This window comes from Asterias rubens, unplaced genomic scaffold (assembly GCF_902459465.1).
Source record: "Asterias rubens unplaced genomic scaffold, eAstRub1.3, whole genome shotgun sequence".
NCBI lineage: Eukaryota > Metazoa > Echinodermata > Asteroidea > Forcipulatida > Asteriidae > Asterias > Asterias rubens.
In genome coordinates, this window is record NW_022985723.1 from 61266 (window position 1) to 78162 (window position 16897).

Consider the following 16897-nt stretch of genomic DNA (forward strand, 5'->3'; position numbering starts at 1 on the left):
CCCATGCCAATACGCCAAACAGCAATATTCAACTCGCCGCACAGCAACATTCAACTCGCCACACTCTCGTCTTGGATCTTGAATTGTCATCCTCTCCTAAAAGCATTGATGCTGTCCTGGAAAAGTTGGGTTTCAAAATCCACATTGTGCTCTGTGCTTGTGCTGTCAATATTGTGTTTATAAGATGATGATTATTGTCAATTTGTCCTGAGAGAGATTTACAGCTCCTTCCCTCTTATAGCTGGCAGTGCTTCTCTCTGGAACCCCTGTAGTGATGGCAGCAAATGGTAGCCTCTTCCAAATCTGACAGCTCTTGGGAAAGGGCTATGAGAATTAGCAGTCAACTCTGGCAAAGGGTTGCTTGTATAAATGAGGCTTTGTTGATGGCCAGATTACGTCAGCTGTTCTCTTGGATGATGTTTGGAGTTGTAGTTATATTTATTTGGCCATGTAGAATTTTGTAGAGGAGTTCAACCTGGTAACACTTTAAATGCGTCTCTTTCTATACTAATTGGAATATAACATGTATAATATTGCTATTATCCAAACATCTTCTAACTGCTCAAAGCTTGTAGGAACTGAGAGCAGATACTAATGCATTATGGTCTCCCTTTCCAAGGTGTGTATGATGAGGTTGCAACTCCCCTTCTAGTCAATGTTGCCATTGAATATCTTGGTAATGTTGTTGATGGTGACTCACTGACCAAGACAGTCTTCCAGAACTACTTTGAAGGATCTGAGTTTGCCATCAGTGGTCGATTGGCTAACCTTCTAGCAGCTAATCTACCAATCAGGATTACTGCTATTAGTGCAACAGGAGAAATAACCATAGAAGAGTATGTGCCCATTGCAGAAGTAAGTGTATTCTGTATAAATAATAATAATAATAATAAGACATTTGTAAAGCGCCTAATGCAAAAGCCTCTAAGCGCATAAAAGAAACAATAAAATAAACAATTAGAGAAAGATACAAGATACAAATAGGCTAATTACAAAAAAAGAAGCTTAAAACAAATCAGTTTTCAACAGGGACTTAAAACATTGTAAAGAATTAGCTTGGCGAATATGCACAGGAAGACTATTCCAAAGAAACGGTGCGGCGTAAGAAAAAGATCTGTGGCCATAAAAAATGTGTATTCCCCAGTCAATGAATTGTATGAATTTCTACAAATAAGCACATACTAAAGACTTTATGCATATCGTTTATTTGTGTGTCAAAAAAATCGCCTGTATTTTCAAAATACATTATTCGGTCCTTGAAAAGTTGTGAATTGTTTTATCAAGTACAGGGCTGACCTACATTGGTGTAGGCTTTAATAGGCATTTCAGGCCTTTTAATCACAAATTTTTCATTTTTTTTACCAAGAGCAATACAAAAAACGAAAATCAGTATTTAGTAGGAAAATATCATGCCTGTACCAAAAAGCTCTTACTTTAGCTGAACAAAAACTTTCTGCTCACCTTGAAGCAACTTTTTTTCAAAAATGAGTAAAAGATAGTTTGTACTGTCTGAGGATGGGTTTTTAGATCACCACTTTTCTTCAATCCTATAATGTCCCTTTGTCTGTAATGATTAGTTCAACACGAACCGTTTAGACAAGTGCACGTGGGAGGCAGTTGGAATAATTTATATTACAATGACCTGACCACAGAGTAAAGGCAGTGCACACTATAATTACTTAAAATAATTATTAGCATAAAACTTCACTTGATAATGAGTAATGGGGAGAGGTTGATAGTATAAAACATTGTCAGAAACTGCTCCCTCTGAAGTAACGTGGTTTTTGAGAAAGAAGTAATTGTCCACGAATTTGATTTTGAGACCTCAGAATTAGGTTTTGAGGTCTCGAAATCAAGCATCTGAAAGCACACAACTTCGTGTGACAAGGGTGTTTTTTCTTTCATTATTATCTCGCAACTTCAACGACCAATTGAGCTCAAATTTTCACATGTTTGGTATTTCATGCATATGTTGAGATACACCAAGTGAGAAGACTGGTCTTTGACAATTACCAATAGTGTCCAGTGTCTTGAATCAGAATGCTTGATCAGGGTAATAAATTTTCAAATTTTCAAGTAATTGATCCATTGTACATATTATCATTGATCCAATATTACAACAATGATCAAAAGTGTTATCTAATGCTACAGTAATCAATATCAGTGATCTTATGTCACCAGTAATTAGTTGATTGATCCATCACTATTGGAACACTATCGATCATCTGTACACATAATCGATGTAATGGATCCTGAACATCCAGTGCTACAGTAATCCCTTCCATTGATCCAGAATCGGCTTAAGGAATCAACACTTTCATCAAGGAATCATCTGATCTAGTCTTTAAATGACGTCCAGTATATGATTGCATTCATAAATACCCCAGACAGTTTCGAGATTCCTATTGGTGGAGAGCGTGTCAGAAGGGGGGTGTTTAAACGGCTGATAATGACAAGCTGGAGCTGTTTATAACCAATTGTTTTCAGATAGCATTGTGCAGGTTAGCCCACAACCTTGTTCCCAGGGGTGATTGATCTTGCTAAGCGCACAAATAAATATCCGAAAACTGTCTCATAAAAATGCACCTCATGTACAAAGCTAGCTCAAGGACTTCGGAAGCAGATAAGTTTTTAAGTTTTTAAAGAGTTTCCTACTTTATGATGCATTTTTACCAAAATAGCATTTATGAATGGTAATAAAAGAGTAGTGACTCGTTCTTAAACGGCAGTTTAAAAACCGTTGCAGTGCAATAGAAGCCCTCTCCTTCGGTTTGTTTTAAAAGGCCATTTAAGAACTCGCCACTACCTTTCTACTCCCTTATTTTATTGCAGATTGATACTGCTGTGGTAGTATTTTTCATTTGCTGAAAAACTTTGTTGCTTTGTGGTGCTTTATTGCCGCTAATGAATGCATAATGTTTTCAATTGTAGAGTGAATAGAAGGCCATTGCTTGTCCTGACAAGCAAAGGGCTTCTACTTCAACGCTATTGGAGCTTGGTTGCAGGGAAACCCCACTGCTGTAGTATTACTGTAAATTTATGTCTGAATGGCACCGCACGGGAAATGCACCGCACGGGAAACGCACGCTTCTTTAAAAACTGATTGAGTAGTTGCACATAGAAAAGGGAAGAACGCTTTTGCAAATTATGTAAATCACCATGTGTTTTAACATTATGTAAATCACCATGTGTTTTAACATTATGTAAATCACCATGTGTTTTAACATTATGTAAATCACCATGTGTTTTAACATTATGTAAATCACCATGTGTTTTAACATTATGTAAATCACCATGTGTTTCAACATTATGTAAATCACCATGTGTTTTAACATTATGTAAATCACCATGTGTTTCAACATTATGTAAATCACCATGTGTTTCAACATTATGTAAATCACCATGTGTTTTAACATTATGTAAATCACCATGTGTTTTAACATTATGTAAATCACCATGTGTTTTAACATTATGTAAATCACCATGTGTTTCAACATTATGTAAATCACCATGTGTTTCAACATTATGTAAATCACCATGTGTTTTAACATTATGTAAATCACCATGTGTTTTAACATTATGTAAATCACCATGTGTTTTAACATTATGTAAATCACCATGTGTTTTAACATTATGTAAATCACCATGTGTTTTAACATTATGTAAATCACCATGTGTTTCAACATTATGTAAATCACCATGTGTTTCAACATTATGTAAATCACCATGTGTTTTAACATTATGTAAATCACCATGTGTTTTAACATTATGTAAATCACCATGTGTTTTAACATTATGTAAATCACCATGTGTTTTAACATTATGTAAATCACCATGTGTTTTAACATTATGTAAATCACCATGTGTTTTAACATTATGTAAATCACCATGTGTTTTAACATTATGTAAATCACCATGTGTTTTAACATTATGTAAATCACCATGTGTTTTAACATTATGTAAATCACCATGTGCTTTAACATTATGTAAATCACCATGTGTTTTAACATTATGTAAATCACCATGTGTTTTAACATTATGTAAATCACCATGTGTTTTAACATTATGTAAATCACCATGTGTTTTAACATTATGTAAATCACCATGTGTTTTAACATTATGTAAATCACCATGTGTTTTAACATTATGTAAATCACCATGTGTTTTAACATTATGTAAATCACCATGTGTTTTAACATTATGTAAATCACCATGTGTTTTAACATTATGTAAATCACCATGTGTTTTAACATTATGTAAATCACCATGTGCTTTAACATTAACACCTTGTTTTTGTTATTATTCACAGACAAAACCACCAATTCTGAGCAATTCAGAGTATGTTCCTGATGACTTTGCTGAGCGTACAGCAGCATTTATCAGCTTAGCACAGCTCTTCAACCAGTACACAGTAGCCGACCCTTTTGAGCAAGGACCGATCATAGACAAATCCCTGGAGTTGTCAGAGAAATACAATCTGTTGACTCCTTTGATGTCCATGACATTCGTTGACTCTCCGCCGACTTTAGGTGGTAGTAGTAATGGTGGAGCTGGTGATGACATTCAGGGTGCTGTCACCATTCCACCAGGACTACAATGGGGTATCAGTGGGTCTGTGTATGGTCAACGTGGACAGAGTGAAAGTACATTTGGAATTGGTGGCAGTGTTTGCACTGACCGCAACACCAAGGACAAGAACGACAACGTATGTAATCTATTCTGTATTAGCCTCAAACCTACAATCCCGGCCAAAATGCTTGGGCCACTCATTCCTAATGTTATATAAAACCAATCCCTGTCCACTTCCCATTGACAATAAACACCTTCTCCCCCGCCCCTCGTCCCCCTACTCAATGTTGACTGTAATGCAGAAGAAGAGCGCCAATTGGAACCAACATTGAAAGGGGGCAGGAGGTCCCAATTTCAGCAGTTTATACACAATCGTTACCTGGGCCCAATTTAATAGAGCTGCTAAGCAAAAATTACAGCCTAAAATTTGTTTGCTAAGTTAAAATAAGCAGGATAATAGTCACAAGTTGTACATGACATGTAGCTTGTCTAGTAAACTTATTCTAAAGAAAATTGTATTGTGCTTATAGATAAAAGTAAAGGGAAGCATTGTAACATTTCTACAAGGTAGAATTTTTAGAAATTTCAAAATGACAAGACTTACTTGGCTTCATGTTCTTTCAATTCACTGTATTCTGTACTTTGCCATTATCTTGTTTTTTCTCGCATACATCATTAAGATCAAGGCTCAAGCTATCTGAAGCGGCCAAGATAAGTTCACCTCTTCTTGAGCATGATCAATTGAAACCTCTATTCCTCCACCATTCTAACCCCCTAAAACAAAACACAAGGGACAACAAATGGAAACTTGAGATAAAACCAAGCTTTTACCTGGGCTATTCAACAGGTGATGATAGATCTACAACAACTCCACATTGAGTCTATAATAACTGACCGATATGCAAGGACGACGGTGAATGGTCAGGTCACCAACAAAGCAGAAGATCGACAAGATATTCCATTTACTCTGCAAATCCCACCTGGAGCATTTATCTCAGCATTTTCTGTGTATGTACAACAATTAATTTTTCATTCATAAATACCTCAGACAGTTTCGCTATAGTTTTGTGTTTAAACGGTTGATAATGACCAGCTGGGGCTCTGTTTATAACCGGTTGTTTTCGGACACTACGCGCTAGTCTTGGTGCAGGACGTTTCAAGCACGTCAGAATTGGATAGTTTGACAGAGTTTCTTACTTTATTACGCCTTTCAACCAAAAACGGATTCATGAATGGGAATAAAAGAGTAGTGACTCGTTCTTAAACGGCCGTTTAAAACCTTGCAGGGTCGTTGCCCTTTATCACACGGCATCGACCCTGGCAGTTTTAAACGGCCATTTTACATTTTTTTTACATTCGCCGTGTGTGCTTACGTACCAGCTCGCGTACAGCCGCGCTACGAAAACCGTAACTTCGACTTGATTGCCGTACTAAAAAAGAAAAAAAAAAACACCTTTTAAACATGACGCACATGATGCTCGCAGTTTGTACGCTGATCAGCAGATTGCGCATTCACATTTGCTGCATTTTTTGCTTCGATGGCACATAAAAAAACAAAACGCACTATCACGCATGCAAATAGCCGTACAATTGCCGTACAAAATTTCAAGCTTTTGTATTGGTTTGTACATAAACATGGATGCGCCCACACGGCTTCAAAACCTTAGTGCTTGTATAACGGGGTGTTAGCACTCTAGTCAATATATAGAGCTCTATGGAATGTACTATTTTCAAACAGAGCCTCTTCTTAACAGTGCTCTTTATAACCAGAGCCGACTGTAAACCTTGAATGATACTTTTGAAACAAGTTTGTAATCTTAAAGTTTATCAAGATCACTACATAAGTAAATTATAACAAGTATAAACTTTTGAGATGGCTTGATTGGTCAAGGAGGTAATTGGCAACTCTTATCAATTGTTTTTGCTACTGATGAACATTTGTATTTATAAAATACGGACAATTTGAGCTTTTGGAATAAATTCCATTCATTGACTTATTTCATATCTAATGAAGGAGACTGGACGTCAGATGTTTCAGGAATTTGATTTAAATCACAAATTGACCATCAAATCTTGTAATTTGTGTTTTCTTATACATTGTACATCTGAACTAATGATTTTGATTATCTTCACATTGTTTGCTATTTAGAGAGTTGAATGGGAAGACATATACAGGCAAAGTAGCAGATATCCGCAACCCAGACTGGCAACTTGCCTTTGCTTCAAGCACCAATGGCAGACCAATTGCACTTGTGACTAAACGGTAAATACTATTTAACGAATTGAGTTGGAGTACTTTTTGCACAACACAAAAAACATAAAATTTGTAGTTCACTATATACATATACAATGAATTTCACATTGGTCTGCGAGTCTAAAAACATTAAAATTACAAAAGAACACTTATATGCTAAAACCGAGTTTAGACTACACAACAACAAATAACAACAGTAAAAAGTTGCAGACCCACAGAAAACATTCAGTAACCTAGTTGCACTGGGAACCTGATGTGACTACGGCTAGAGTCGGCTCTGATCACTCTATACCGCTCACCACTTCTCATCAGTTCTAATAACCATTCCCTTCCTTCACTATCCAAATTTAAAGGGATCCAACCAAAGATACATTTACAATGCGAGTGCTTGGAGTGGCTCCAGAATCTACTGTGACCTTTGACCTGACTTATGATGAGCTTTTAGAGAGACGTCGTGGAGTCTTTGAGCATCGTGTAAATCTCTGGCCCGGACAGGTTGTTGACAATCTTGTTATGGATATCTACATTACTGAGCCACAAGGAATTGCTCAAATGGCTCTCAACTATTATCCAAGAACATCGGAAAGCGATGGAGAAGATTTAGAGGTAATTTTCTCACTTACTGTTGAGATTTTTCAGTTTGGATTTAAAGGATTTGGGTACTTTTTCAAAATGTCCACATACTTACATCAAACTTACAGGGATAAACTTACAAGATAACGATAGTGGAAAGCTTCCCTTCAAATATTACTAACTGAGGTTCTGTAGTTTTTGAGAAATGAGTAAAATTTGCATCAGGGATAAAGAATATTAATTTTAGTTTTTACCCATACACCGATGTGTGTTAGCAGTACTTTCCTGAGTCCTGTGAAAAAAATATCACAGGCATATAACTAGGGTGGGATTCAAACTCACGACCCTTGCAATTCTAGAGCAGTGTCTTACCAACTAGACTACCGAGGTTGCCTGGTAGCTAGAGGCAGTTTGAATCCTATGTTTTGGTAGCGCGTACCGCAACATGTAGATGTAATTTGCATCAGGATAAAGAATATTAAACTAAGGCACCTCAGTAAGTAAAATTTCAAGGGAAGCTTTCTACTACCATAATCTTCAAACTGTGTAAGTTTAATGTAAATCTGTGGACATTGTGTTTTGTGTTAAGAAAAAGTACATAGACCCTTTAAAGGCATGTGATGGACACATTTGGTAAGATGGTCAAAAGCCTAAAACTAATCTTGATTCTGATACTGGCTCTAAAACTGATTTTAAAACCTGAACTTGAATCTGACCCACCTTCATCTTAACTGAACCTGAACCATGTGCAACAGAAACCTTATTCATACCCTCACCCCATCTGGTTGACCTTCCTGTGTGGAACAGAAGAAAGATTAAATTGGGGGCACGTAAAATATTGTTTGAGTAGAATATAGAGGATTGCCCACTTGTGAGCTCAGTCGTTATTTTATTTTTTCTTCTCGTGGGGTGTCATGGCCTAGCGGTTAAGAGCGCCGGGTTAAAGCTCTGGTGTTTCTGATCAGCAGAGTGTGGGCTCGATTTCCCGGACGTGACACTTGTGTCCTTGAGCATGGCACTTAACTATAAGCTTCTCTACACACAGGGGTAAAAGGGTACCTGCATGGGCAGAGATGTTTCTTGTGATTGATTTCTAGCTGAGTAGCGAATTTGTTGCACGAGGCTGTATACTCCCAAGGGAGCTGAGATGGTTTTAGAAATTATTTCAGGCCCAGTGACCACGGGTAATAATGTGACGCCCTTTGGGACGCCTATTCCGGCGTGAATAGCGCTATATAAAAACTTACTATTATTATTATTATTATTATTGTTATTATTATTCTCTCCATTCGTTATGTGTACTTGTAGAACTCAATCCGACGCAGCAGTGACTATCGAGCACATATGCAGTTTAGTCCCACTCCTGATGAGCAGCTTCAGTACACAACCAAAGGGGTAGCAGGTGATATTGTATTGGAATATGATGTCATGCATACTAGAGAGGGAAGCTACACTGAGGTAACATTCTCTACAACTCTTAATATATACATAGACCAATTAAGAACTCACTCCCTGATAGTGCAGTTAAAAACGATCCTCTATAAGCTAAAGTAGTAGTCCTTGATTTTTAACTAATACCTGGGCGGAAGGTAGAAAATCGGCCTGGACTACCACTTGAGTGGTAGTAGAATATATAGCAAGACAGTTCCTTAAAGAACATAATCTACCTGGCAAGTGGATACACACATGGTGTTACCGCAAACCAAATATATATTGATACCTCACCATGCAATGCCTCAAATCACATATACTCATTAGAGATTTCCTTCTTTTTCAGACAGATATTCAACCATTATCATGTTATTTTTTGTAAACTCAAGTGTTTGTTTTGTTGTGCATGTTTTTGACACTAGGTTCAGGATGGTTACTTTGTGCACTTCTTCTCACCAACTACCCTCCAACATGCTGCTAAGCACGTCGTGTTTGTCATTGACGTCAGCGGCTCAATGGCTGGCACTAAATTGCGTCAAGTCAAAGAAGCTCTGAAGATCATTATTGATGATCTCGGACCAAAGGATCGGTTTAACATTCTGGTCTTCTCTGACAATGTGCAATACTGGAGGCCGAACGCCCTGGTGCAAGCCACAAGCAGGAACATTGATGATGCAAAGATATTCATAGATGGATTGATTGATCAAGGAGGTAATTGTCAACTCTCATCAAGAGTCGTTGCTACTCATTGATAGTTGTTTATATAAAATACATAGAACTTGAGCTTCTGGAATAGATAAAGGCACAGGACACTATTGGTAATTACTGAAAATAATTGTTAGCACAAAAATGTTGACTTGGTTAGGAGCATAGGAGAGCTGTTGATAGTAGGGTGTCGTGGCTGAGCGGATAAGAGCACCGAACTCAAGCTCCGGTGTTTCTATTCAGCTGAGTTTAGGAGCATAGGAGAGCTGTTGATAGTAGGGTGTCGCGGCTGAGCGGATAAGAGCACCGAACTCAAGCTCCGGTGTTTCTATTCAGCTGAGTTTGGGTTCGAATCCTGGTTGTGACACTCGTACCCCCATTATTGCTTCTCTCCACCCAGGGGTAAAATAGGTACCTGTGAGGGCACAGATTGTTCTTGTGATTGATTTAGCCGAGTAGCGCATATTTGTTGCACAGGCTGTATACTTCCCAGGGAGCTGAGATGGTTTAAGGAATGAATTAAGGCCAAGTGACCAGGGGTAATAATGTTGGAGGCGCTTTGAGACGCCTCGCTTCGGGAGTGAAAAGCGCTATATAAAAACTGGGTATTATTATTATTGTTATTATTATAAAACATTGCGAGACAGGGCTCCCTGAGGTAATCTTTTACAAAGAGGTGATTTCACAGTAAAAGATTTAGGCCTGAAGCCTTTTATTAGGCATCTGAAAGCACACAAGGTTTTTTTTTCATTCATTATTCTCTTGCAACTTTGATGACCAAACAAGTCCAAATTTTCACAGGTTTGTTGCACATGTTGAGACACAAAGTGAGAAGACTGGTCTTTGACAATTAGCAAAGGTGTCAAGTGCCACTCAATCAATTACACGTATTATTTTATTTTATTGTAACCTTAGTATTGATCATAATACACTTTTTTTTCCAAGAAACTAACCTGTGTGAAGCTATCCTCCAAGCTGACAATCTACTGGACCTGAAGTCTGGATCCCTTGGTGAAGACCAAAACATTCTCTCTATGATGTATGTATTGACTGATGGACAACCGACAATTGGAGTCAGGGATCCAGACGAACTCATCCGCACTGTCAACACGGCAATCAATGGGAAGCATGCGCTGTTCGCCCTTGGCTTCGGCAGGAATGTCTCCTTTGATCTACTCGTTCAACTTGGTCTTCAGAATAGAGGCTACACCCGTAAAATTCATGAGACAGCCGATGCTAGTCAACAGCTTCAACGATTCTACTTTGAGGTATCTCGTCCGGTGATCTTTGATGTGGAGATGGTTTATGAGTCTGGCGTGTCTAATCCTGATGACTTGACTCTGTGGAGGTTCCCATACTACTTTGATGGATCAGAGGTTTCGGTAGCTGGGAAGCTCTATGAGAATCCTTCAACCTATACATTGGAAGGCAGTGTGCATGGCCAGACAGCCACAGGGGAGCTGTATCGAAACACAAGAAAAGATATCAGGGTAAGCTCTTATTCTAGGACAGAAGTCTGAAAGGCACTGTACACCTTTGAAAATTGTCAAAGACCAGTCTTCTCACTTATTGTATCTCAACATATGTATAATACAACAAACCTTTGAAAATTTGAGCTCAATTGGTTGTTGAAGTTGCGAGATAACTATGAAAGAAAAAAACACCCATGTCTCACGAAGTTGTGTGCTTTCAGATGCTTGATTTCGAAATCAAATTCGTGGAAAATTACTTCTTTCTCGAAAACTTTATGTACATCACTTCAGAGGGAGCAATTTCTCACAATGTTTTACACTTTCAACCTCTCCCCATTACTCGGTATCAAGTAAGGTTTTATGCTTATAATTATTTTGAGTAATTACCAATAGTGTCCACTGCCTTTAAGTTACTCTAGGCCTATATCTTGAATAGATGAACGGCACATGACCTCATTAACCATCATCTTTGATAAAATGACACCTGTGAAGGACTCTCATCATTGGCTGAGTTGTGCGCAGGGCATAATTCTCATCAAATGTTAATCGTCAACTATGGCAGTCAATAGTGCTGTGTGCAATCCATCTATAAATTTTCCTATGAATCTATATTTGTCAATGACTTTCATGCACCTTTACAGATAGCAACCCCAGAGCTCACACAACAGCACACAGTGCCTAAAGTTACCGAACATATTTGGGCCATGAAGACTATTCAAGATCTTATCAACCAATATGCAATAACTGACAATCCTGCCGCTCGTCGTGCCCTGGCCGATAGAATTGCTCTTCTTGCTACAAGGTAATTATGTTGTTATTATGTCATGTATGCCAAGTGTCTACTTTGAACATTTATAGGTATTTACATGGATTTGATAAATCCATTCTGAACCTCCTGGTAATTTGGATTTATTGACCCAAAGTTGTCTGCAAAGTAATTGTTTGGTAAAAAGAAACATTCATGTTCTGAGTCAAACATTAATACGTTGATATTTTTTATTAAAAACTTAATTGATGATAACGGCTGTTACATTATGGCTTTCCAATGGTCTGATTATGCTTCAAAAACACGCAACCATAAAAAACGTAGGAGCCATTGAAATCTGGAATTGTTGATGAGAAAACTTATTTATATGGGTGTCCAAACAGAGTTTCATTGACAAGACAAATTATTAATGGCTAACAATAAAATGGCTTCTTGACTGAAAATGATCCCACATTTTTAATACTGAAGCGAACTGGTTTTTAAGTACTTTGGGACCTCACAGAAATGGAACTATTATGTACATTCTGTTTAAATCAATTTCAATAACTTTCATTTCCAAATTCCTCAATAAACATAAATACAATGTAAACAAAGAGAGTTAATACATACAGACCAGACCAAACAAAGGCAAATGTCTAACAAAGACCTGAGACAACAAAACACATGTTTTAAAGGGTCTATGTACTTTTTGTAGGAAAAGAACACAATGTCCACAGATTTACACTAATCTTACAGTTTGAAGATAATGATAGTAGAAAGCTTCCCTGAAAATATTACTTGCTGAGGTGTTGTAGTTTTTTGAGAAATTAGTAAAACAATGTCATGAACATAATTTTCATCTCAGTGATCATTAGACAAAACTTTTTTTAGCATGTAAAAACGTATTTTCATGACATTGTTTTACTCATTTCTCAAACACTACAGCACCTAATGCTACTCTCACACTGGGGCGAATATCTTGCGAATATGAATGTTTGAAATTCGCGATGATTTCGCCCAAAAGTTGCGATTTGATAGTGAATATGTTCTCGGTCGTCCCTAAACCCCTCCTTACTAATATCTTACGCATAATACGCACGCTTTACCAACAGTACCAATGGCTTACCAATTGCTTACGCAAATCGATGGCGAATTACCGTCTTCACAACGTTCGAAGCGCTTCGTATTGCTGCTCTCAGGAATGGCAAATGTTCTTGCGAACATGAATATTTGAACTGCGCGTGGAATTCGTCCAAAATGGCGGTTGGATAGTGAATATTGTCATCTCGGTCTCCCGCCTCGATCGTCCTCGGTCTGCCCTCTCCTTACCAATATCTCACGCGTATATTACGAATGCGTACCAACGCTTGCCAATGCTTACGAAAGTCACGCCGAATGACCGTCTTCGCAACATTTGCTGAAATTAACAAACCGGTTTGTAAATTGAGCGATCGGCGTAAGAAGGTGGGGAATAATTTGTGAACTTTCCGAATTTGTTACCAACGCTTGCGAAGACACTGCGGATGCTGCGAAGTTTGAGCGATTGTCAAATATGTCCTTCCAATAGCATATTCGCTAGCATATTCGCCGTGTGAGAGCAGCATAAAGAGACCAATCTTCGTAAGGAGGTGGAGAATGACTTGTGAACGTAGTGAATTTGTGGCGAACATTGCGAAGTTTGAGCGACTGTTCAATGTTTCCGTTGGTAAGCACATTTGCTAGCATATTCTCCCTAGTGTGAGAGTAGCATAAGCAACTAATACTTTAAGGTACATGTACGCTTTCTACTATCATTATCTTCATAGGGTGCAAGTTTAATGTAAATCTGTGGACATTGTGTTTTGTGTTACAAAAAGTACCCAAATCCTTGAATTCGACAAGTCTTTTATTCAAATAGATTCAATCATCACTAGTACATTTTGTATTCATAACTTAAATTGATTTTTCCTATTTCTAGTTATGGCTTTGTGACTCCACTAACCCCAATGTTACTGACTGATCCGATTAATAACCTACCTGTAATAGATGATAGCTTGTCTCCACCAACTATTCTACACACTGGTACTAATATGGATATACTCCGCAGCCTGCTCCAAGATCTACCAGGTAAAACAATCAATCTATATAGTATTCATGTAGGATTTGAGGCATTACATGGTGAGGTATCAATATTTATTTGGTTTGCGGTAAGACCATGTGTGTATCTACTTGCCAGGTAGATATTATACAAATATTGAGTGGCTCAGAGTGGAATGAGAGGAATATTATTGCAAGGTAAAATTTGGACTGTTCCATTTCACGAGGCGAAGCCCAGTGAAATGGAACAGTCAAAATTTTACCGACCAATAATATTCCTTCCATTCCACGAATTAAAGCCACTCAATATTTGTTTTATATAACTGACATACATGTATACATATAGATCCTTGTCATTTGATGTATTTTAAAAGTATAACATTATGAAAAATCACACAAATTACTGACAACCAAAAATCATATAGTGCCGCGGTAGCGGCAACAATGCACAAATCGGATCACAACCTTTTGCACAGGTGCTCCTTTGTTTTAGCAGCGGCGCGGCGGCGCTGTACTGCTCAAAAACATTGGGAACAAGGATGATCCTAACTGTTGAATGGGAAATGCTATTCCCCATGGGCGAATAGGTCTTTTTGATCGCCAGTGCGGATGGGAGTAACAGTGAATGTCACATGAAGTAAGTTCCACCAATCAAATGACAAGGATCTGTATGTCAGTTATATAATGTTCTTTACAGAACTGTCTTGCTATATATTCTACTATGTAGTACTACTGCGGAGTAAATTTATCGGATTGTTTGGGAGACTTCTCAGTTCTGAAAAGAACCGTCTTGCTTTTTAACTACTACCTGGGCAGAAGGTATAGAATCGGCTGGAACTACTGCTTATAGCTTATAGTGGATCGTTATTAACGTCACTTCACAATCTATATAGACTATGATAAGCCCGGTTCATACATGTACTTCCTGCGAGTGCAAAGCAAATTTTTTGGCAGCGAATGTTTGGCAGGAGTTGAACAAGGTTCAACTGTTGAGAATTATTATTTACAAATTTGTGACGTAAAAATTTGTATCACATTCCGGTCGCAGGAAGGACATACATGTATGAACTGGGCTTATCCACACTTGCATGTAACCACCGGGCTTAATTGAACTGGGCTTATCCACACGTGCATGTAACCACCGGGCTTAATTGAACTGGGCTTATCCACACTTGCATGTAACCACCGGGCTTAATTGAACTGGGCTTATCCACACTTGCATGTAACCACCGGGCTTAATTGAACTGGGCTTATCCACACTTGCATGTAACCACCGGGCTTAATTGTGACACCAAATGTTGATACAAAAAACACAGATCAAGCTTGGACTTCCTGTATGCACGATAATGGTGTAAAAGAACCCAGTGCATTCGTAAAAAAGGGGTTCACCCCGGGGTGTTCTGATTGGCAGCATATTGTGCTTCAGCACCTTGTAACCATTACATGGTGCAATAAAGGATAAAGGTGTTATATTTCAGCACTTTGTAACCATTACATGGTGCAATAAAGGATAAAGGTGTTATATTTCAGCACTTTGTAACCATTACATGGTGCAATAAAGGATAAAGGTGTTATATTTCTAAAATGTAGATCCACACCTTGCAGGGAAAGGTTGTTGGAGCCCCATTTTAAGTGACGGATTTGAGCATTGTATAAGAAGCAACTATTATTATTTGTGTAACTCTTGACTGTATGTGGAAACTTTTATACAAAATGTAAAACTTTCCCAAATGACTTAAGTTTCTTGCCTGCCACAAAGGCCATGGATTGTACACAGCCACTCTTTGAGTTGCATTGTCTAAAACAGCAGTCGTCCAAGAAAAATGTCCCGACATTATTACTCTTTTTACAAATTGTTCTTTTAAAACATGAATTCAAACACAGAAATGTCCTTACATTGGTTTTCAGGGAAGCCAAGCATACCAGGAGTGGATTCCAGTCCAGACATCTTCAGTGTAGCAACAACAAGTTCTGTACGTAGATTACAAATTGTACATTGTTTATAGATAATGATGACTTGTTTATCACATTTTATACGCAACATGCTATTTCTAACCTTTACAGCCTATTCCATGTAGTAAGTGTGAAATGTGATAAAGTAAACTAAGCCACAATTAATTGCTTTCAAATAATAAACATATCTGCCCTGCTGGGTGTTCAATGCATAGAGGAACCAAAAACAAAACGAAACAAAACAAGTATAACCTAATTAGTCCTTGAAACCCTGTGATATTTGTGGTACAGAGACAAGCTCTAATGAGCAGCGAGTTCCAGATGCATGAGGCAGCTGAAAAAAAGACCTGTCACCCCTTGAGTGTCAAGACTTGGGTTCAATGACATGAATGAGGAAACTTGATGGAGTGTAAACTTTAAGTAGTTCTGAGATATAGTGGGGAGCCTTGCTGTTATAAAGTACTTAGTGGACAATGAACATCAGCTTGAAAGGGATTCGTTGAGAGATAGGGAGCCAGTAAAGTTGTTTCAGAATAGTTGTAGTTTATTCAAACAATGTGATACTTATGAAATCCTGACCAACATTTTTTGTGTTACAGGATGGCATTGAAATAAAGAGTTTAAACATGGACTCTGACATTGTACTGAGATTTGCTACGACCACCATCAGTTCTACATTGGAGAATACTGGAAGCCAAGCTGGTTGGGCTGTATTTAGACAGAAGATTCCACTACCAGCTTACATCACTAACTTTACTTTGTATGTATATTCTCAATAATCAAGTTCAACATCATGTTTTCCAAAACAACAAATGATCACACGGGAATAACTTGATGTGAAACTTATAACAGGCAAAGTAACATTAAAAAAAACCAGTATTGTAGGAAAATTATTTGTTTTTAAGGCACTGGACACTATAAGTAATTACTTAAAACATTTTTTTTTCGTATAACAAGCAATGGAGAGCTGTTGATAGTACAGACATGAGAAACACCTCCCTCTGAAGTAATGTAGTGTTTGAGAAAGAAGTAATTTCCCACTCAAATAAAAAAACATACTTTAGGCCTAAAGCACACAAATAATTGTGCAAAAAGGGTGGTTGTTCTGTGATTATTTTC

The 16897-nt window shown here is 37.9% G+C and overlaps 1 protein-coding gene across 2 annotated transcripts in view; it reads left to right on the plus strand.

The window, feature by feature from the left end:
* LOC117306366 overlaps positions 1–16897 on the plus strand; it is a 56810-nt gene that overhangs the window by 29480 nt on the left and 10433 nt on the right. For both annotated transcript variants that reach the window (XM_033790969.1, XM_033790970.1), the window contains 12 exons: positions 620–855; positions 4310–4705; positions 5417–5577; positions 6719–6832; positions 7177–7429; positions 8705–8854; positions 9250–9538; positions 10478–11022; positions 11646–11806; positions 13707–13855; positions 15734–15798; positions 16378–16538. In XM_033790969.1, the coding sequence (XP_033646860.1) occupies positions 620–855; positions 4310–4705; positions 5417–5577; positions 6719–6832; positions 7177–7429; positions 8705–8854; positions 9250–9538; positions 10478–11022; positions 11646–11806; positions 13707–13855; positions 15734–15798; positions 16378–16538 (2680 nt within the window). The remainder of the gene's footprint in view (positions 1–619; positions 856–4309; positions 4706–5416; positions 5578–6718; positions 6833–7176; positions 7430–8704; positions 8855–9249; positions 9539–10477; positions 11023–11645; positions 11807–13706; positions 13856–15733; positions 15799–16377; positions 16539–16897) is intronic.